The sequence below is a fragment of the Pteronotus mesoamericanus genome, unplaced genomic scaffold (assembly GCF_021234165.1).
Source record: "Pteronotus mesoamericanus isolate MK-2021 breed Mesoamerican mustached bat unplaced genomic scaffold, CSHL_Meso_final contig_1189, whole genome shotgun sequence".
Taxonomy (NCBI): domain Eukaryota; kingdom Metazoa; phylum Chordata; class Mammalia; order Chiroptera; family Mormoopidae; genus Pteronotus; species Pteronotus mesoamericanus.
Window position 1 is genome coordinate 663,249 of NW_026555038.1, and position 24,631 is coordinate 687,879.

Sequence of the window (24,631 nt, forward strand, 5' to 3'; positions counted from 1 at the left end):
TGAGCAAGTGCTACACATTGAGCAAACGAGAAAATACCCTGAAACGAGTAGAAAAGGCTAAGACAAAGTCTTACCATAAACCCCACCCCTGGAACAGTGACAGGCAATGAGGAAGGAACTTAAAACTTACAGCTTTACCTTAGGCATGAAGAGTTTGGACCAAATATCTAACTTGCAGATGTTAAGAATCCATCTGTAGGATGAGTCCCCCAAACTCCTAGCTCTGGAAGTCAGCGGGAGTTGTGTTCATGAGACCAACCAGACCATAGAAGATAAAGAAAGAGCTCATAATGGGTTCGAAAGGTTTGCTGTGGCTGTCACCCTAGGGCTCAGCATGATGGAAGCAGAGAAAAATGCCCATCCTCCAGTCCTTCAGCAAGAGAGTCCTATTTTCATACTTTCAAAGCTGCTGCCTACAGTTCAGGTTTTTAATTTCTCTCTCATCTAGAGGTTGATTCTGATTCTCTCTGGAGACAAAGAGGCTGGCAGATACTGTCTTATTTCTCCATCTCCAGCTTACTGTAGTTCATTGGTTTCTAATTGGAAAGAGCTTGTGTGCACATCTGGTGCCCTGGATTTTGCATCTGCCATCTAAAAGATACACTCTTTTAACTCCCTGGTTCTAATGGCAAGCAGGGCTGGAGCTCTCCCACAGGAGGAAGCAAACAAAGAAATTTCTTAGCTAGATATTCCCTCTAGTGCTCAGCCCAGAAGGAGCAGACAGAAACACCCATCTCCAAGTAGTTTACTGAAAGAAATGCCCATTTTCTAACCTTTCCTGGATAGAGTTGTTTGTGTATATTAAAAGCTGCTGCCTGAGGGCCTGTCTTCTAATCAGCATGAATCTAGGTGCTGACTATGATCCACTCCCTTGCTTCACTGACAGGTCTTGGCACACCCTCAACTATAGGGAGCACTAAAGAATAATGTAGGCTGCTGGGACCATCATAGAATTTTGAGTGGACCTAGAGTTAGGATAAGGTTGCATGATAAAGTTACAATATGTTCCTCCTTAAAGACTAGGAGTGGTGGTTGTTTTCTGTAATACATAGGAACCAACAAGGAGAATGCAAGAAAATGAAGAAACAAAGGAATATGTCCAAATGAAAGAATATGATCAAACCTCAGAAAAATACTTTAATGAAATGGGAATACCAGATTTAAAACACCATATAAAGAATTCATATCATAAAGATTTTGACTGAACTCAGAAGAAGAATGGATGAACAAAGTGAGAATTTCAGCAAAGAAATAGAAAATGAAAGTCATAGAGCTGAAGAATAAAAAACTGAAAAAAATACAGTAGAGAGGCTCAACATCAGTCTAGATGAGACAGAACAAAGGATCAGTTAACTTGACAGGGTAGTGGAAATCACCCAATCAAAACAGCAAAAACAAAAAAGAATAAAAAGAATGACAATAGCTTGAGGGTCTTACGGGACAACACCAAACTGACCAATATTCGCATCATAGAGATCCCAGAAAGTGAAGGGAAAGGAAGAAGCAGAAAACATATTGGCAGAAATAATGGCTGAAAACTTCCTTACTTTGAGGAAGAAACCAGACACCCGAAATCTATGAAGCTTAGAAAGTTCCAAATAAAATGAATCCAAAGAGGCCAACACTGAGATATATTATAATTAAAGTTTCAAAAGTTAAAGAAAGGAAAGAATTTAAAAAGGAGTAAGATAAAACCTTTGTGAAAGGGAACCTTTATAAGACTATGAACAGATTTTTCAGGAAAAATTTTGCAGGCCAGAAGGGAGTTGCAAGATAATTTAAAGTGCTAAAAGGCAAAAACTGACAGTCATGAGCTCTCTAACCAGAAACCTGTCCTTTAGAATTGAAGGAGAGAGAATGAGTTTTTCAAACAAGCCAAAGCTAAAGGAATTCATCAGCAGTATACTGGCTTTACGAAGTGTTAAAGGAACTTCTTTAAGCTGAAATCAAAGGGTACTAATTAGTGACAGGAAAACATATGACAGTATAAATCCCACTTGTAAAGGTAAATATATAGTAAAATTCAGAACAATCCACTGTTGTAATAATGGGGGTTAATCACTTATAAAGGTACTATGAAGATTAAACGGCAAATGTAGAAAAATAAAATTATAATAAGTTGTTAATGGATATACAAGATAAAAGGATATAAATTATGACATTAAAAACAAAATGGCAGAATGCAGAGCTTTATAGTATACTGGTATTCAAACTTTAGTTTTTATCAATTTAAAATAGACTCTCATAAATATGAGTTATTTTATGTCAACCCTCTTGGTAACCACAAACAACAGATAATGAAACAATCTATGCATACTCATCCATAAAATCATCAAATCACAAAGGAAGAGAAGGAGAAAGGAGCAAAAGAATTTTTAAAAATATCCAGGAAATAATGAACTAAATGGTAATAGTAAGTACATACCCATCAATAATTACTTTAACTATAAATGGACTGAATTCTCCAATCCAAGCACATCGAGTCGAAAATGGATTAAAAAATAGGACCAAACTGTGTACTACCCACTAGAGACTCACTTCAGCTTTAAGGACACACAGAAACTGAGAGTGAAGAGACCCCCCCCAAAAAACAAAAACCATTCCATACAATTGGAAACCAAAGGAAAGGGTAGCTAAGACAAAATAGACTTTAAGCCAAACTGTAAAAAGAGTCACAGAAGGTCATGTATAATGATAAATTAACCAACTTAATCAAGAGGGTATAACAATTGTAAACATTTATTCACTAAGCATTGAAGTACCTAAGTGTATAAAGCAGATATTAACAGAGCTGAAAGAAAAATAATAACAGAAGTACAATAATAATAGAGGACTTTAGTACCCCACATTCAACAATGAATAGATCATACAGAAAAAAATCAATAAGGAAAATTGTGCTTAAACAACCTAACAGATATATGTACCTAACAGACATATACAGAATCATCTAACAATTGTAGAGAACTCACATTCTTCTCAAGCACATGTGGAACATCCTCCTGGATAGGTCATACGTTAGGCCACAAAACAAGTCTTAATAAAATTAAGAAGATTGAAATCATATCAGGCATATTTTACAACCACAAAAGTATGAATCTAGAACTTAGTCACAAGAAGAAAACTGGAAAATTCACAGGTATGTGGAGGTTAAATAACATGTTCCCAAACAATCAATGGGTCAAAAAGGAACCAAAATGGGAAACAAAAATTATCTTATGATAAATGAAAATGAAAATACAACACACCAAAATAATGGGATGAAGCAAAATCCCATATAAGAAGGAAATTTATAATGATGAATATCTATATGAATAAAAAAAGATCTCAAATAGCTTAAGTTTGCACCTTAGGGAAGTAGAGAAAGAATAACAAAAACCAAAGTTAGTAGAGAAAGGAAGTAATAATCAGAGAAAAATTTAATGAAATACAAAATAAAACCATCATAGAAATGATTGGTGTTTTTTTGAAGAGATAAACAAAATGATAGACCTTTATGTAGCCCACCAAGAAAAAAGAGAAAGGACTCAAAGTTAGAAATGAAAGAGAAGACATTAGAACTGATAAGACACAGAGGATCGTAAGAGGCTGTCATGAGTAATTACATGCCAAAAAATTGGACAAATTTGAAGAAATGAATAAATTCCTAGAAATATACAGCCTACCAGGACTGAATCATGAAGGAATGTAACATATGAACAGACCAATAAATTGTAAAGATATTGGATTAGTAAGCAAATTCCCCCCACCAAAGAAAACTCAAGGACCAGAAGACTCTACTAGTCAGTTCTTCCATACGTTTAAAGAAAAATCAATGCCAATCTTCCAACTCTTCCAGAAAAACAGATTAGTAAGGAGCAGTTCCAAACTCATTTTAAGAGGCCAGCATTACGCTGATACCAAAACCAGACAAGTATGCTACAAGGAAAGAATATCCCTAATGAATATTGATAAATGGAAAGATATTCCATGATATTGGATTGGATGAATTAATAATTTTAAAATGTTCATACTACCCAAAGCAATGTACAGTTTCAGTGCAATCCCTATCAAAATTCCAATGGTATTTTCATACAAATAGAACATAGAATCATAAAGTTCACATGGAACCACAAAAGACCCCAAGTAGCCAAAGTAATTTTGAGAAAAAATAAAGTTGGAATCCTCACACTTCCTGATTTCAATATATATTATAAAATTACAGTAATCAAAACAGTAATGGTATTGGCATAAAAACAGACACATAGGTCAGTGGAACAGGCTATAGAGCCCAGAAATAAACATGTTTATATAGTCAATTAATTTATGACAAAGGAACTGAGAATATGGAACGGTAAAAGGATAGTCCATTCAGTAAGTGGTGAGCCACATGCAAAAGATTGAAACTGAACTCCTATCGTACACCATACACAACAATAAGGTCAAAATGGATTAAAAACTTGAATGTAGAACATGAAACTGATTAACTGCTAAATGAAATGTGGGCAGTAAAGCTCCCTGATGAAGGCCTTGACAATGAATTTTTACATTTGACACCAAAAGCAATTGCAATAAAAGCAAAAATTAGTGGGAATGCATGAATCTATAAAGCTTCTGTAAATCAAAAGGAACCTACAGAACAGGAGCAGATATTTGCAAATCATATATCTGATAAGGAGTTAATATCTAAAATACATAAAGAACTCATAGAACAATAACAGAAAATCCAATTTAAAATGGGCAATGGCCTTAAATAGACATTTTTCCAAAGAAGAATGCAAATGACAATGCAAATGGCATCAGGTACATGAAAAGGTGTTCAACATATCAGAGAAGTACACATCAAGACTACAATGAAATCACCAAATATATTCTAGAATAATTGTCATAAAAAAGACAAGAGATAAGTATTGGCAAGGCTGTGAAGAAAATGGAACACTCATGCACTGTTGGTGAAAATGTAAATTGCTGCAACCACTATGGAAAACAATATGGGTGTCCTCAAAAATTTGCAAATAGAACTACCATAAACTTCAGCAATCTCACTTCTGATCATATATCAAAAGGAAATGAAAACAAGGTATCGCAGAGCTCTTGGCACTCCCATGTTCATTGCAGCATTTTTCACAGTGACTAAGGCATGGAAACACGCTAAGTGTCAACTAAAAGTTGAATGGGTTAAGATGCCACATACACACACGCACACACACACAGGATTATTCATCCACGAGAAAGAAGGAAATCCTGCTGTTTATGACAACATGGATGGGCCTTGAGGGCATTATGCTAAGTGAAATAAGCCAGACAGGGAAAGACAAATTGTGCGTGACATTATTTATCTGTAGACTCATGAAAGGAAAAAAAGGCAAACTCACAGAAATAGAAAATAGAATGGTGGTTTCATGGTCTGAAGGTTTGGGGAAATAGGGAGAGGTTGGTAAAAGGATAGAAACTTTCAGCCATAAGTTGAGTAAGTCTGATGATCTATAGTAAAATGTGGTGACTCTAGTTAATAACACTGTATTGTATAATTGAAGTGTACTAAGATAGTAGATTATAGATATTCTCATCAATAAAAAGTACATATGTGAGGTGATGGATGTGTTAATTACTAGATGGGGGAATTGTTTTCACAGTGTATCCATATATCAAGTCACCTCTCTAAATATCTTACAGTTTTGTCAATTATATCTTAATAAAGAAAAAAAAGACAATATAGCCAGTGTAAAGAGGTTGTAGAAGTTCTTGCATATTTATCAAAATTTTATTTTTAAAGTAAACTTACAGAAAAGTTAAAAGAATATTGCAAGCATTTGTATATGAGGGGGACCCCTCAAAAAACAGAATTATCTTCTGGAGGGCAGGCCCCTTGCTGTACAGGCTTCCCCCGTCAGGCAAGTATTCGAGGAACCCATCTGTATCAGTGTGCCGGCTGGCATTGTTGTGAGAGGCTGCATTTGGCTTCAGTGAATTTTCTTTTTGAAGACTCAAGGCATTTGCTCAGTTCATGATGGTTGATTTATGAGTGCACCTGCTTACACCAAACTGAGAATTCTGAGTATCCATAGTCACCTGTTTTTAATACTTTACTCCATTTGTAATCATAAATAATATTCTTTCTTATTTTTAATAGCTCCCTTCCTGCATCCCTCAGTCCCTCTTCCTCTTTACACACAAACATTTCTTTCCTGAGTAATTTGAGAGAAATATGTGTGCATCATCTTCCCTTGCCCTAAAGTCTTCCATGATATTTCATAGAAATAAGTATGATCTCTTACATAAACATAGTATAGTTATAAGTCTTAGGAAATTTAACATTAACATTATACTTTTATCTAACCTGCCATCCATATTTCAGTTTTGTCATTTGATCTAATTATATTCTTTATTGCCCTTCTTTTTGTCCCCTAGTCAAAATGCAGTTCAAAGATCATGTATGCATTTATTATAATTCTCTTTTGTCTCTTTTCATCTAGAATAGCTTGGCATTTCTTTGTGCTAAGACATCGACATTTGTGAATAATTCTGGTCCCCATGCCACTTTTTAATAGAATGCTTACTGTGTTGTTTGTCTGATGTCTCTCATCTTTAGGTTCAGGTTATACCTCAACAATTGGAATACTACCAGCATTTGGAATACTAAGTATGTTTCTTATGAGGGTCCTTAATAAGAGAACATATCTGGAAATATACAATATCTATGTGCCTCCCATAATGATGTTAATTTTGGGGACCTGGGCTAGTGATTGTCAGGTACCTCCATTGTATTGTTGTTCTTCTTTTTGCTTGCAACTAATAAGCAAGATACTTTAAGAAGACACTGTAAGACTATGCAAATATTCTATTACTCATTTATCATGCCCCTTGGATTTAGCATTTAGTTACGACTCTTGCCTGTGCCAATTTTATGATGGTTGCAAAATGATGATTTTTCAACTCTATACACCCTCTACCTTTCCCAGTTAGTAGTTGACATTTTATTATAAGCAAGAGAACAGTCCCACCTTGTGTGTCTGAGATAGACTTATGTGTTCCAATTTCTTTTTTCTTCAATACTTTGAAATTAATGGTTTTCCTTGTGTTAGTGCTCAAATTATCAAATGATTTGGTCAACAGATGCTCCTCAGATTTGTTCTTATATTCTTTTGAAAAGGCCTCATAATTTTTCTTAAAAACACTTTACTTTCTATTATGACAAGTTGATCCAGGATCATCTTAATTCATCAGCCTTGAAATCAGCCATTTATCCAAGGAACCCTGGCACATTTGAGTATGCAATATTAGAAACTTAGATCTAGATTCTGTGTATTTGAAATCAGTGTTTAAAAAAATATATTGTTTTTAGCTCAGTTATTGCCCCATTTGCCATTTTGAGTTAATCAGAAATATAAATTGCTTAGTTCTATAGTCAGTTAATAGAGGGTTAGAATCTGCCTCTTATGAGCTTTCCCAATGTTCTGAAAATATAAATACATTATAAAAATTCTGGGTCCTGTGTAATTGTGCTTAGGTTGTAGATTCTAACCAGAATTGTATGACAACTTCTCTGTGCTTAGAACAGAAAGTTATTGAATTCTGGAATTGGTTCAAAACTGGTACAAACAAGGAGGTAGGATTTGGAAAAAAAATTAATACACAAATGATATTCTTTTATAGGTCATTAGTAATGTTGTTCCTATTTTCAGTGTGAACAGTCAACTCTGTTGTTTGTTAAAAAATGTGTTTTTCTTTTATTTTTGGATCATGTCATCAGTTCAAAAATGGATATTTTTTAATTCTCATTTGGTGTGAATTACTTCATACCTAATATACTATGACACATTATTTGGAAGCCTGAGTAGAGAAGGAACTAGGGATGCACACAATCCAAAGAATAATTGTGCAACTTTAAAAATATTGACTTTTATCTCTTCAAGATATAGTACATGTCAAAAATTGCAAGTAAGGCTTTGGTATAAAACTTTTGATAATATATTTCCAAAATTATTCAAGTAAGCTACGTAATCAGTAAATTATGATAGATGTGAGATTGCTTTTTATACCATACTTAAAAAAATTGTTAACCTGTCTAAATTTTTATTTAGTTGTATCACTTTAAAGTTTTTAAGTGAGTTTTTAAAAGTGTTTATGAACCAATAATAATGGTGGGATTTGTAGTAAAGACATTTGGTATGTTAGGAAACAAAATATCATCAAAGAAAGGGGGGAAAGAATGAGGGTACTTTGAGAATGTAAATGAGGAATAAAGAGAGAGATGCATAGCAGGATTGAGACATCTTTCTTCATCTCCGTTCGCTTAAAATCTAGCTTGGGAGGTAAAACCAAAACTTAAGTAGAAAGATTTTCCAAAATACTATATGTTAGAACAAGTTTAATGAAAGAGTTAATAATTGACGATGGGTAGCTGGAATGAATCTTACAAAGTTTAAAGGACTTGGTGGACACTTAAAACCCACGAGCTAAAACTTAAATTAAGGAAAAGAAGGATGGGCAATTCAGGCAAAAAGCTTATGGATAGGAAAAGAGATTTTAATGCTTATGATACATTGACGGTTTATCATGTTCTAGGAACTGTGCTAAAAGTTTTACAATACTTTATTTAATTCATGAGTAGTTTATTTTATTTTCTTCTTACCAGAACACCAATTAATGTTTTAACATTCTTATTTTATTATTTTTGCTTTATTATGCAAAGTTTTAGAATCAATGGGGTGACATTGGTTAAAAGTATTATGTAAGTTTCAAGTGTACAATTCTATAACACATCATCTGTATATTGCATTGTGTGCTCCCCACCTATAGTCTAGTTTCCCTCTGTCACCATATATTTCACCCCTTACCCTCTGTATTCTACTACTTCCACCCCATTCCCTTCTGGTAACCTTCAAACAAGGAGGGACCCAAAAACCCAGAATTATCTTCTGGAGGGCAGGCCCCTTGTAGTACAGGCATCTCCTGTTAGGAAGATGAGTTCTAGGAACTCATCCGCATCAGTGTATCCGCTGCCCTTGTTGTGAGAGGCTGCATTTGGTTTCAGTGCATTTTTTTAAGGGCTCTTTCAAGGCATTTGCCCATTTCATGATGGGTGATTTATGAGTGCACCTGCCCACACCACGCTGAATGTTCAGCAGTTTTTGACCAAAAACAGCCTGACCTCCATGCCCCGCCCTCCCTATTCACCTGATCTCACCCTGAGTAACTTCTTTTTGTTTCTTCGGATGAAAAGAGTCCTCAAAGGGAAATGTTTTGCTAATGCAGAAGAGGCAGAAGCACTAAAAGGCCTCAAAATCAAGGAGTTCAAAAACTGTTTAGAGCAGTGGAAAAAAATGTCTGGATAAGTGTATTGCATCAGATAGAGAATATTTTGAAGGTGATTGAACTTTAAACATGTAAGAGTAAATATACAACTTTTTACAAATAAATTCCATTTTGGGGGGGGTTCTCCCTTACTGTTGTCTCTGTCTGAGTTTGTCTGTCTTATTTGTTCATTTATTGCTTTCAGTTTTGTGTCTCACATATGTGTAAAGCCATATGGTTCTAGTCCTTTTCCATCTGACTTATTTCACTTAGTGTAATACTCTCAACATCCATCTACGTTGTTGCAAATGACAGTGTTTCATCCTTTCTTATGGCTGAATAATTTTCTTTTGTGTATATCACATCTTCTTTATCCAGTTTTTTGTCAAAAGACATTTAAGTTGTGTCTTGGCTACCATGATTAATGCTGCAGTGAACATGGGGGTACATGTGTCTTTATGAATAGGTGTTTTCAAATTTTTCAGGTAGATGCCCAGAAAAGGGATTGCTGTGTCACATGGTAGTTCTATTAACATTCCCATTTTATAGATCGAGCTAAAAGACTTACCTAGGTACATTTTCATACTAAGTCAACTTGACTCTCTCTGCCTCCAAAGACCAAATAGTGAAGGAAAGCTGCAAAAATTATATCAGTGTGTTATTGGTTCAAGAATGTGTCAAGAGTAAGACCATAATTGGTCTTATTTATTATTTATTATCAATATCTGACAATGAAAATATTACATATCATTGGACTCTGTACATTTCAATAAATCTTATTTAAAGTTGTGCTTTGGGAGAAAAAATTTAAATGCTCATAATAAAATACAGTAATTCCAAATGATTGAGCAATTTGCTCGGAAAAATGAAGTAATAAAATTAGATTTCTAAGCTGATGGGAATACTTGGAGCATAGAGGAAATCCCATAACAAAACATTTGATAGATTTTTTTTTCTGAAGAACAACCCAGTCATTTTTTTTCTTTGTTTCTCTCTACTCCCTCTATCCCCCATTCCAGTTATCAAACTATGCTATGCTCATTGTAGAAGATTTATAATATATTGGGAGAAGAGTAAGAGAAGAGAAAAAGTAGTTCGACCTATTTTCTTTCAATAATAAAGGTGTTTTTAAACTAAAACTATCTATAGATATAATTAATGTCTACATACTAATTGATCATGAGGATATAATATACTTAATTTCCTAATGGGCATTTATTTTCCCTTTTGTCAATATTATAAATAACACTATGATGAATATCTTTTTGGATAAATATCGATTCCCTCAAGGAAGGTTTTGTTTATGATAATCTACTGAACTGAATTAGAAAGTATGCACGCCAGTGTTCATAGCAACACAATTTACAATAGCCAAGTGCTGGAAGCAGCCTAAGTGCCCATGAATAAATGAGTGGATAAAAAAACTACGGTACATTTACACAACGGAATACTACGCAGCAGAAAGAAAGAGCTACTACCCTTTATGACAGCGTAGATGGAACTGGAGAGCATTATGCTAAGTGAAATAAGCCAGGCGGTGAAAGACAAATACTGTATGATCTCACCTCTAAGTAGAACTTAGACAAAATAAACAAGCAAGAAAAATATAACCTGCAACATTGAAAGAAAAAACAAATGGACAGTAACAAGAGGAAAGGAAGGAGGGGGATAACAGGGATAAGAAGGGTCAAATCAAGGAACATGTATAAAGGACCCGTGGACAAAGCCAAAGTGGAGAAGGATTGAGAGTGGGAGGTGGCGGTGGGTGGGGCAGGGGAAAGTGGTGGCGGGAAAATGGAGACAAATGTATTTGAGCAATAAAAGAAATTTATGCATAGAGAAATGTGGAACTAGGCTTGCTTCTGATATAATCGACATTATCGTTGATAGTATTCTAGAGACTAGTCCTTACACCTGTTCAACAGAGAGTCCAGTGAAAATTAGCTTAAGTAACATAAGTCCAACAGAGATAAAAAAAAATTAGGGGATTTATATATTCTGAGTTTATTATGTAGTTTGATGATTTGCATCACATGTAAATATACACATTGTGAAGATTATGCTTTTTACAAAACGGTTCTGTATCTGTCTTCTCACCTTTTTTCAACTGAGAATTTGCTGATGGACAGAATGCTGAATCTTAACAGTCCCCTTGACATTTTCACAGATGCATTTTATAGGAAAACTTTCACCGAATTAACTATGGTTAGTTAATATTATCTGCTTAAAATTATATGAGACATTACGACAACAGAGAACAAATATTATACCATGTGATTTCACTCATATGTGGAATATAATGAACAAACTGAACTAATAAGCAAAATAGAAACAGGTTCATAGATAGAGCGTAGGCTGAAAGCTCTGGGGTGGGGTTTTAGGGTGGAGGGATCCAGCAAAAAAGAAAAAGGATGCATGGGGTGGGGAGTAGGTGCAGGTGGAAAAGAGTATAAGAGGGATAAGTAGTAATGGAAAAATACAATAAAAAATAAAATCTTGAAAATATTTTTTGAAAGATTTTACTCAAATTAAAAAAAAAACCCACAAATTTTAAGAATGGGATCCCAAAGTCCTTGAACATTAACTGCTTTTTCTTTCGCTTTGCGGGACGATGCTCCAACCAAGTGAGCCACACCAGTCAGGGCAAACTGCTTTTTCTTAAACAACAATTTTATACCAGGAAGGGCTGCAGTAAGAACTGTGTATTGTTACTACTATTTTATTTAAACACAAAAAAGATTATTACATTAAAATATACTTAAAGAAAAAAAGCCCCAAATCTTTATGTATTTACAATTTGACTTCTCATATGCAATCTCTTCTGCAGTTTCTTTGAACTAATACCTGTCTCTTGTAAATGTTATATGTAAGAATGCGAGAGAGTGGAAACAAAACTAGCCCAAGTTAGAAGACTTGACTTGTTCATCTCCACTGCACCTTTAATGAGCTGTGTGACTTTGGCGAGTCATTTCATTCCTCTGGCATGAAATTGCACATTTGTAAAATGAAGTAGATATTTCTAATATAATATAATTTTTATTATTATTTTATGTTAACTATATCTGATTTTTAAAATATATTTTAATTTTGTTTACTTTAGATATACTTTAAAATTTCCTCCCAAATTATGATTGACAGAATACTATTCCTAGTCATCTAACCAAAGCATGTTTTTTAGAAGGATATGCATTGCTAAAATTATTGTTCATTAGTTGTTCATAACCAAAAGTTTTATTTCTTTATGGAATATTTTAATATGCCATGTTACATGATCGTTAAACAAGGTTTTGACATGTATTCTTTAGGAAAAAATAAAAACACTGAGATCTTAATCTTTGTGCCTAGCATAAAACTTTTCCATCAGGGAGTCCACAGAAGGATATTTTATTTAGCCAATTAATTGGTAAACTTAAGTTTTATGTTCTTATAACTCATATAATAATAATGATGTAATTGTTTAGTCTAAAAAAAATGATTTGGTGTTCTTTATTTCTAATTTTTAACAAGTTTAACAAACAATGGAAAAGAACATTCAAGAGAGTCCATTGATTATGGTGGTTCACAAAATAATGTTTTTGAATTTATGAGAACCTAATTTTGAGATAGTTAACCTTGTTAGAAAACACCCATGAAGTTTACCTGCTGTTTCTTCACCTCACACAAACATTTGACTCATTATCTCTTTTTTTCCAAAGAGAAGGTTTAGCTTAATAGCATTTCTCGTAATTTTGATACCTTAAGTCAGTCCTTGATTCTTAATAATTTTATAAGGTATACCAAAGAATTCTTGAGTACTTTCTAACAGTTGAAACGAATCTATTATGTGTTGGGGATAAATGATCAGCAGGAACATACCTCAGTGCCAGTGACCATATTCTTCAGTTTATAATGATTAATTCATTAATTTTGATTTATTCCCTTGATATTAATGGGGGGGGGAGCTGTTTTAAAAAGATATGCATTAAGAATTATTGAAATAAAATATGCCAAAAATTAAAACTTTCAACAAATTACCATTGTCGTATTTCTTGTTTATAAAATACATTGCAAATTAATCCATTTTATCAACTAATAATGTCAACAGAGGCAAAGAATTTTAGTTAAATATGCTTAGAATAAAATTTTCGTGTTTAGTTTATCATAGTTTAAAAAGATACATAACGACTAAAATTATGAAAATGAAACAGGCAGGGTAGATATACAGGGATCCGGCACAAGTAACACCCCTTTTTATTACAGACTCTTCTATTATAAAATCATAATTATGTAATTCTGTAACGTAACAATATCACAGTCAATCACACCATATGACATTTTAGGTGAAATGTTCAAATTAAAACTGTAAATTATTACATCCATATCATTATCCTACCATCCACACTCAGGTAGGCCTTACAGTTGCCGGACCCTGTATACGACACCCCAGGCTTGCCCACTGCGCCTTTCTGAGTGTTTTGACTTGCCTCAGTGTTGGAGTCTCCTCTTCCCTTTCCCTCTCCTTTTCCCTCTGACCGTTCTGTTTATCCTTTAAAGTCCTAGCTCACTGCTGTGGGCCTCATCCCTTCTCAGAGTTTCTCAAGCACTTTAAATATGAATTTCAAAATGTTACAATATTGTTTTGTACTGGTTAATGTTATTTCACCTGTGTTGGTTTTAGCACTTAAGCCAGATTATAAATTTCCTGACACAAGTGACTGTACCTGTCCTGTGACACCCACTATGTAGCCAACTATGTAGTCAGTGTTTAATAAATAAACACATACTGATATACTTGTTTACTTTTTATAACTTTACACTTTTTGTTAGAAAGATAATACGAATGTAAACATTTTAGAAAATTATTTTTCTCTGTATATGTGTACAGTATTTTATGTGGTATGTATCAACTATAATCCCATGACCCAAAGACAACTCCTATTCTTCTGGCGTATAACCTTCCAGGCCTTTGCATATCAAAATCTGAGAAATTTTGCTGCAACGAAATCTTTTTAACTTGGCTTTAAGTTACTGTTTCCAAAATTATTTGGTTAATAGACCATTGGCTAAGTAATATGTATTTGCTTCCAATAAAAGCACTTTGGCCCTGGCTGGTGTGGCTCAGTTGGTTGGAGTGTCGTCAGGTAAACAGAAAGGTTGTGGGTTCAATTCCCTGTCAGGGCACATGCCTAGGTTGCAGGTTCAGTCCTACTTGGGCCTCATGCAAGATGCAACCAATCAGTGTTTCTCTCTCACATCGATGTTTCTCTCCCTTCTCTTTCTTTTTCCCTTCTCCTCACTCTTTAAAAATCAATAAACATGTCCTAGAGTAAGGGTGAAAAAAAGTTTAAAAAAAACCTCTTTGGAAAATGCTGCCTTAGGAATATATTTTTAAAAACTTGTGGACTTCATGCCACTTAAAAATAGGAAGCTTTCTGGACAAATATATAATAACCCTACAGATGAATTTGTCCTACCTTCAAAATACTATAGAGCCCAGGAGCTCTTGAAGGGGAAGATATTAGGGTTTTTTGTTTTTGTTTTTTGCTAGAAGTAATCTAGATTCTGAATTAAAGACTGGTAGTCTTAATTTGTATAAAGCCTTGTTATCCTAAAATACGTATTTCTCTCATAGTCATTATTTTCCAGACCAATGCAGGATAACCTAGGTTTTATCATGTGGATATGTAACAGATTAACAGATTATTTGGCAAGAAATAAAGATGCTTTTCACAGGGAATTGTAGACCTTACAGAATTTTGCAACTACCTAGACTCCTTTATTTTTAATACTAAAAAATGTTTAAGTCCTTAAATTGCTTTACCGAGGCAACTCTATGTAATGGTATGCTGCAACCAATTACTTACATTTCACAAAGGAAATGTGGAACAGAAAGATTTTTATTTGCATAATTCCTTTTATTCTCCTTTTTAAACTTGGTGTTTAAAAAAATTTTGTAGGAAAGTTTTAGTGTGAATTGTGTTATTGAAAATGAATTTAGCACAGAGAGGATATTGAATGCCACGTCTTTTCTGGGTAGAAGGGACAGGAATCAAGTATTAGGAGTGCAAAAAAGATGACATTAAAGTGCTCAGCTTGAGTCATAGGATAAACTCCTCAAAGACTGTGCCTGTCTGCTGTATGGTAACATCCCATAAAATAAATTATCTAGTAATTATTAGCATGTTTGTCTCAGGTTATGTTTAAAGGGCAGTAACATTTTGGGGGCAAATTGATACAATGGATACTAATTTATCCCATTTATTGAAGGAGAGAGACTATGAACTGTAAGAATACAAACTACACAGAAGCTGGGGATCCCACTAGCAGATGTAGTCCATAGTAATAAGGAGTAGAAAAAAAATCTATAAATGGGCAAGTTGTGGCATATACTTACGATATGTAGGAGAGGTAAGGTGATCTTGCAGGCACTGTGAGACAATTCAGTAGTGTTTAAATTTGTATCTTTAAGGGAACCTGTTTAAACCAAAGAATAATCTTAAGTTAAAGAATGCTTGCAAATATTGTTCAATGAGATAAAATGTGAAAATATCTTATACAATAAAATATTATATTTTAAGGCATTATTATAACATCTATTACATTCATAGACTATTTTTAGTTTCTTGCTTAAGTTTCTCAGATGTTTTCAGTATGTGAAAAATCTCTTATTGTAAAACATAAACTAAATAAACCTAGTATAATTACATAATTATTACACAAAATATACTCTAGCAGGTATAGAGAAGAGGGAATACTCCCTTACATGATAAATTGTTAATAGAAAAATTTTATCAAAAACACCACATTACCATCTCCTTGAACAAACCTTATTTTAACCAATAGTTTTTGGGTTTATAAATTTTTTTAGTTATAGCTGTACATTTGGCTTTGAAAAAAAGAATGTGAATTCTCTAAACTTCAGACATATTCTTTTAGGAGAGCTATTAGAATTTAGAATAACAGCATCTTATGATTTATAGCACATTTACAAAGTAAATGTCAACATCTATAATGAAAAGTGATTTAAATACTTATTTAAATCATATTGGACCTTTTTTCTTCCTTGTTAATAACCATTCCATTTAATGAATGTTTACATAAAGAACTAAATTAAGCTTTAAGAAATGACATATGCATTCTATTTTGTGTTTTGGTTAAAGTAGGTTACGAGTCATTTATTTGAAATGGTCATCTACTTGCTCAAGCTGACTTCTAATGGTACTCTAGGGCATTTATCACAATCTCATAAAAATGTGGATAGCTTTATCTCTTTCAGGAATTTCAGTCATTCTTTTGTCATTTCAAATTTATTAGTAATCCACAAAGAATATGATTCATTAGGTGTGGAAATCTTTGGTAAATTTATATTCATCACATTTTTATTATTTCTTAGGATTCCAGAAACCAAACAGTCTAATTTTAGCATTTGCTTTATAACAAATGAAAACCTCTCAAGAGCATATGGACCATATCATACATACAAAAAGTAAATGGATAGTTCCCTTTAGATATGTGCATTTTATAGACATCTAATAACTTGGTTATCTTTCACTGTACTAAAAACTATACAGACTCCAAGGGAAATAGAAAATACAGTTCTGGCCTCCATGAATAGGGGAAGGAGACTTCCCTTGGTAAAATACTCAGAAAACTATTCAAGGAAAATTCATTCCTGCATGTATGCAGTGAATAAACAGTAAGTATCAAATATGTGCCCAGCTCTTGTGTCAGGAAGTTGGAAATTAGAGGGAAGAAACCAGACAGAAATCCTAGACTTCATGGAGCAAAACACAAGATAAAAATGGATAGTATGTTGGATAGTAATAAATGCCATGAGGAAAAATAAAGCTAGGAAAGGGGATAGTTACTGTTAGGGCCTTGCAGTTTCAGGGAGGGTGACAGCAAAGCCTTAACAGCAGAAGTCCCTTAAATGAAGACCTAATGGAGGTCATTAGGATATCTGTGGAATGAGTATTCCAGGCAAAGGAATAACAAACAAATGCTTAAGACCCTTCGCTGGTCTTAATGCATTTAAGACTGGAATCGCTGGAGACTGAGGTGCTTGCTGTTCAGCTGTGCACCGGGGAGATAGCCCAGTGTTTGGGACTAAGACCCTCAAGGCCGTCTAGGTTTGAGTCATCGCTCTCCTTTGTTCAGTGGGGATTTAACGAAAACTTTCGGACTTCTGGTTTGGGAGTTCAGATAGGTTTGTCTGTCTTTGGATATGTACACAGTTTATTGCTACATTTGGTCAGATCTCTCCTGACTGGCTGTCTAAATTCTTAGGATACGTCCTGATGAATTACACTTGTGAATTAATTGTCATATGTGTAACTGTTGCATTTTGGATGTACCTAATTTGATAATTTAAAAAAAAATTCTGTTTAAGGTATCTGTTTGCAGGTCAGAAAATGAGAAATGTAATTGTGTAATGCTCTGATGTAAAAACACAATTGTAAGTAAAATTGACTAAATCAAAAAAAAAAAAAAACCCTTCGCTGGGAGAATGCCCCGCCTGTTGAAGGAGCAGCAGGGAAGCAACATGGGGCTAAAGAGGAGTGGAGGAGACGGAGGAAACCTGTTAAAAATAATTTAGACGAACAATGATGGTGGCTCACAGTATTGTGGGAGCAGCAGAGATGGTTAAGAAATCAGAATTTGCTGACAGTTTGGATATGGGATATGAAAGAAAGGAGAATCAGGATTTTTGACTTGCCAAATAGAAGAATAGGATTTCCACTAAGACAGGGAATTCTGCAGGAGGAGTGGAATTTGGGGAGAAAGAGTGGAGCTATGTTTTGGACATGTTTGAGATACCTGTGTTTTGCTGTGTATAATGTACACTTTTTTGCCCAAATTTTTGAGGGAGAAATAAGGATGCACATTATACATGGGTGTAATGATGGATCTAATAATCCCATGTATAATGAGCATAAAAATGTGGATGTGCATTATATACGGGAGCACATTATACATGACAGAAAGCAGTAGCCATCCAAGTGGCAATGTCAAGTTGGATATGGCATTTTGTGGCATTTTGGGGAGAGGTTTGGCAGGAAGAATAAGTGTAAGCAGGCGTGATATGTTGGTGAACTGTACTAGGAATTGAGAGTAAGAGAAAAATCAGTAAAGGAAAGGCTTTAGGAAGGAAGATAAATTTTAAGCTGACCTTTGATTATTGGAAAGGGAAGAGAATTCTAGTTAGGGAAAATGCCCTAACATGTTACAATATCATCTAGAAGTAAATATGAATGCTTTATTATCTTGTATTATTTTTTACTTAAAACTTTTATAGTGCATCATACAGTATTATGGAACAGTAGGTGCACAGGAAATGTTTGTTAACTAATAAATGAGAATAATATTGTTCAAAGTTTATTTCATTAACCAGTATTTAGTAATTGAAACTTGTCTGTTTTGTATTCCAGATATTTCTTATTATGCTAAAATATATATGACAAAAAATTGCCATCTTAGCCATTTTTAAGTGTACAGTTCAGTGGCATGAAGTGCATTCTGAAAGATAGTTTTGTGTATAAAAAACATTCTTTTAAAAAAATCAACATTGTTGCTTAGGGGCAAAAGGAATTTAGAGATGATTGGGCTTTACTTCTAAGAGTATCAAAGTCTGCAAGCCTTAGAATTCTGAAAGAATATCACTTTTGTTTGAAAGATTTGGACAGGCAGAAAAACAAAATGAAAATTAGTGCCTGACTTCTAAAACAGATTTTTTTCTCGAAAACTGATTTTCCATTTAAATGAATGTCATTTTTAGTTTTAGGGTTGCTATATAAAATAACTTGAATGTGTCTAATTTACCTTGGATTATTGGTACCTCACACAGAAACCAAATGCTCAAATAAAGTTGTGGTACATACCCAAAGCTTAAGGGGCTTTTCAAAAATGAAGTAAATATGCCCTGCTTTATAATTTAGATGCCTTTGAAAGTATGCTTTTTGTTTTTAGTTTGAGTTTTGTAAATTACATTATAAATTATATCATACAATTAATTTTAGATTTTATAAATTATATGAAAGTGCAATTGTCTGTCTTTTGTGAGTTATAAATTCTGTCTGTGTTGATTATAGTGCCTCTTTTTCTAGGGAACAAAGAAGGAAGAGATTGAAGGTGAAGTAGAAGTGACTGGTTTAATTCAGCCTGCAGAAGTGTTTGCTCCCAAAAGCCTGGTGCTGGTATCCAGATTAGATTATCCAGAAATTTTTAGGGTAAAGAACTATTTGGTTGGGGGATGGGTGTACGGGTGTGGGGGGGGTGTGTGTGTGTTTGTGTGTAAAATATATATAATATTGTGTAAATCTATTTTGAGTGAATCATTGTAACAAGTCCTTTGTATTTCAAGTATCTTTGTATTGAAAATATATTGACTTAGGAATTCAATAAAATTAGTGTTAACAGCAGAAATGCTTTCATGTAGGATGACATAAATACCTGAGTAAGTTAATGTGACTATTTAAATTTTAAGAATGTAGTGTTTTTTTCAAGGTCCTGTGTTTACTAATTCCAAAAATGTATGTATCTTAAATCATTTGATTATCTGTAGCAAATGTAAGATATATTAGTAATATAACAACTTTGTGTACTTTTACTCAACTTCTTCTGATGAGTCCAGGTTGAAGTAAGGAGTATGGATATTTGTGTTTTTATACAGTGCTGATACCACCACTGCCAACATAGCTTTAAGGAAATTGTTTATTTCCAGATATTTTGTTTTTTAGATACTCAGAATTTTCAAATGTAAGGAAAAATTTTAATTAAACTATAAATACACTTAAGCTTTCAAAGAAGAGGGCTTTTTTTTTCTTATTTCAATCACTACCTTTTGTAATATTACATTGACCGTGTTCCAAAATCACAGATCTGCTTTGGAAAGTATAAACCATGCCTAAAAATTTCCAAAGGATTTGGGAAGTTAATACGTAATTTCTGGCAAACTTTTCCATATCGTTGGGATTATACGCATTTTTAAAAAATTAACTTGGTGTCAATATTTCAGTGACAACGAAGTGATTCCTAGCAAGTAATGCAGTTTCATAATTACAAAATTTAATAAACTGAAAGATTCATAAAGATTGCATTTTGCCTTCCTTTTTACCACCTACTTTCTTCTGAGCTTAAAGTATTACTTATATCTTGTCTCTATTTTACGATCTTTTGTAATAATTCTCATACGTTAAATTTTATATAGAATGAATGTTCTGAATTTATAACAATCACAAAACAACATAGAATTTCTAAATGTTTATTTTGAGACACAAAGAAAACCAGTTTTAAGACCTACAAATTTGCTAAAGTAGTTTTCTCAGAACAAGCACCTGTTTTACAAATTATGGATTTCTGCTTTTTATAAGCTCATCTCAAAAGCTCATTTAGAGCTTCTGGTTCTGGAGGAAAATTTAATAAACTTAATAACATTTGCTGCTTAAAATTTATTCCATGTCGCTGTACAATATACTCTATTAGGTTCAAAGAGAAATTTTCGTAGGAGCAGATGTCGCCACAATTTATTTTTAGTGCTTACTTTTTCCATGAATTAACTACATGATCTTCCCTTTGCAGGCTTGTCTGGGTTTGATCTACACTGTATATGTGGACAGTCTGAATGTCTCCTTGGAAAGTCTCATTGCAAACCTGTGTGCTTGCCTTGTCCCAGCGGCTGGAGGGTCTCAGGTAAATAGAATAAAAAGAGAGATGAAGAGCGCGTGTTCCTCTTATCCTCTTGTCCAGTTAATTTAATTTGTGAAGAAAAAGGAAAGAAAAGAATTCTTTAAATATTTTTGTTTTTAAGGGGATCTTAGTTAAGCAATGTCCCTATGGTCTGCCTTCTAGAGACCCAAGATTCCATTCTTTTCTTAGGTCATGAGGTTAATTTTTACACAGGGTTCACCTTTCACATAGCATAATTAGAAGTCATATTTTGTGTAACTTGAACTCCAGTTTACATTTTCTTGTAATACACTTTTTAAAGTCAAACTTTTAAAATGTATTCTTTGTACCCCTCTTAGTCCTCTACAGAGTAATGCCTCATTTAATTAATGATCAGAAATTTTTTAGTGGGGAAAAAAATAGGAAATAACATTAAGAAAACTCTCAGAACAGTTTTTTGTAACCTTGTAATTATTTCTGAATAGATTCATTTATTTATTTCCCTGGATAACAGTAATTATATGTGGTCTTAAAACTCTTTTGTATGTTGTGTGTAATCTTTAATAAAATAGCTTACACTTGAAATTTGAAAGAAGAGGGTTTATTTTTCTTATTTCAGTTTGCTACCTTTAATAATAGTAATATTGATCATGTTCCAAAATCACAGATTTTTGGAAAGTATATTCTATACCTGAAAATTTCCCAAGTATTTTGCCATAGTTTAAGCCTCAAATGAGGAAATTAAGCTTCTTTACTAAAACAAAACTTTCTCGAAGTGGTTGTGTTTTTCATCTTCTGTATATCTTGAGACTCTTTTCGTATTTGTCTCTGAAGTAGACAAATAAGAACTTCAGCTCTATAACAATATTTCTAAGGCACGATACTTTAAAAAAAAAGACTCTAAACCCTAGAATTGATTAGTTGATCACTTATTCTGCTTATTCTTATATAATATTGGGAAAGAGGATAGTCCTCTAAAAATTAAATGATTTATCCTCAATCTGGCAAAGATTTACAATGAAATTGCCACCCTTTTTCCTTGCCTGTTGCCTTTTTAAGTGTCTTCTGTCTATCCCAGTATCTTTTTTGTTTTAAGTTTTTATCCCCTCTTTTGCCTCCTGCACTCTCCTCCCTCACTCTCCTACTTCTGCTCCAAGGGAAGAATTTGAAATGTGAGTTTGGTCACAATTGGAACTAAGCTTTAAGCAGTAGAATTATTTTATGGGCCATTATTTTAATGGGATTTTTGTTAATTTTATTTACATTTTAATTTTTAAAAACTTTATTTTGGCTACTAGAAATTTAAAAAGTACTGTAAATATATGGTTCATATTATATTTCTTTTATTTTTCCCAGTTTTGTTGAACTATAATTGTCATATAAATGTTGATTTTAACATTTTATTGTTTTTCACTTAAATATCATTGTCAGTGATTTTGTATTTCATTGTTATTAAATTTTCAAATTTCAACTACTGAATTTTCTTGCACCCTGTTCAGTTGGGCACAAAGTAACTTGAATGTTTTGGGTTACATTGTTGCCCTTTACATCAGTTAATTGGATCCTCATATGGTCGTCATCTGCTCTAAATCTGACTATCAAAGAGGTTTTTTTTTTAATCTTAAGAAAATGTCTGAAAAGGAATCGTTTATGTGCTTGTGTGTGTGTTTCTGTGTTTCCCCATGCTACAGAAGCTGTTCTCCTTGGGTGCAGGAGATAGGCAGCTGATCCAGACTCCTTTGCACGACAGCCTTCCTGTCACAGGCACTAGTGTGGCCCTTCTGTTCCAGCAGTTGGGTATGTCTTTCCTCCTATTTTCAATGTCTTCTTGTGCAAGCCTAGAAAACAAAATTTATTTTAAGCTCACATCACCTGACATGAATCTGGAAAACAAAAAGCGAACTGTTAAATACTTGCTATATAAAATATATAATTACATGGGTAGTATTTTGTTTTTAATCTTTAACCCAGCCCCCCCTTGCTCTGGAGTCACATAGACTTTTCAAAAGTAGACATATTTTCTTTGTGCTTTAAAAGATGAGTAGGTAGTATGTGCTCTTCCTTAGGTGAATTACTTTTGTAGAAATTTTGTCTGATGAAACTAAAAATCCCATCCTTCTCATCTCACCAATGGCTAGGATGAACAATGGCGGGGGGTGGGGGAGGGTGGGGGAAGACACTAGAAAGTGCTCCTTATACATTGGAAAGCTTATACTTCATTTAAGGAGTAATGTAACTTAATAGTAACACTCTCCTTCTCCGTAGAATTCTTAGTTCCTTACACAAATTTTGTTCCTTTCTCAGCTCTGTAACTTATCACTTCTTTTTCATTAGTGGCTTCATTTTTATTCTTTTGCTGCTATTTCAGTCAGGCAAATGTAGAAAGCCTTAGAAGAGATTAAATATGAGTAGAGTTTTCTAGTATCCAAGTAAAGATGGATTATGTATCAATCCCAGAGCAATAGTTCTTCCCCATTATATCTACCTCCCTTCAATTGTTCAAACCTTAAATACTCTTTTCTTCCTCCCTGAAAGTTTCTATTCACTGAGTTGTCTCAATTAAGTCCTAATGTAATTAAAGCTATTTTTAATGTGTGAAAATAGGTTATGTCTGGTGGTACTTATTCTTCTATAGAATATCTTACTAATTAAATCCTCCCTCCATGCATTTTTTGAAGTAATTTTAGGGGTTCATGGACTACCTACACCCTGTCCATGCTCCCAGCCAACCACTGACTTAACTGATTTTAGCCAATCACTATTCACCTGCATTTTTTTTTTTTAACTTTTAAAATGGGCTGTGTTCCTCACAGGAGTGTCCATCCCGTGGCCTGTGGGCCACATGCAGCCCAGGATGGCTGTGATACGGCCCAACACAAAATTGAACATTTACTTAAAACCTTTTTTTTGCTCATCAGTTTTTGTTAGTGCTTGAATAATGTGTGGCCCAAGGCAACTCTTCTTCAAATGTGGCCAGAGGCGCCAAAAGATTGGACACCCCTGTTGTCAGTGAAAGCAAAGACTTACCATGAAGAGGAATGGAAGGATAGGACACAATTTCACATTTTCAAATGCTACCATTTATCTTATACTTAATGAGCGCCTTATAAACCTCTCATGCCTTTGAGTTTTATAGTGATGTAGGGGGAGGAGAGGGGCTGTTACTGGCATTTAGTGCCAAGGACCATGGGTATTAAACATTTTTCATGCATAACATACTTGTATGTGCACCAGAAGAATTTTACCTCAAATATCAGTAGTCCTCTAACTGAGAAAAACTGGTATAAGGTATAAATTTGTAAAACCTGACCTCTCTTCCAGTAATGGTGGCCTATGTAATTCAGACTGACCCTCTTAACACTGACTACTAGAAAAGCTGTACAAATATAAACAACATCTTCTTGAAAGCATCAGAGACAATTAAAGAAATACCAAACCATGGTCTAAGAAAAGCATAAAACATAGAGAAGTAAGCCAGACATTTGGGACCAATTTTTCCCAAAGCACCTGTATTTTGGGAGATTAACTTAAGAGCTGATCAGCATTATTGATATTCCATGGGGAAGGGGAAAGTTTGAGTTCAAGTTTTACCAGTGGAGATTCTTTTATAAGCTCTCATGCTTTGAGTTGGGATCATAAAGGACAGACCTAGTAGGAGTAGGTAAAATTGCAAGTCAGCAGTTCCCCTGAGGAACTGATATACAGCTGGAAGTCA

General features: G+C 33.9%; 1 protein-coding gene across 2 annotated transcripts in view; it reads left to right on the plus strand.

Moving 5' to 3' along the window:
- Positions 1-24,631, plus strand: part of SBF2 (SET binding factor 2) — a 402,149-nt gene that overhangs the window by 181,035 nt on the left and 196,483 nt on the right. For both annotated transcript variants that reach the window (XM_054582870.1, XM_054582860.1), the window contains exons 4-6: positions 19,356-19,478; positions 20,830-20,940; positions 22,608-22,713. In XM_054582870.1, the coding sequence (XP_054438845.1) occupies positions 19,356-19,478; positions 20,830-20,940; positions 22,608-22,713 (340 nt within the window). The remainder of the gene's footprint in view (positions 1-19,355; positions 19,479-20,829; positions 20,941-22,607; positions 22,714-24,631) is intronic.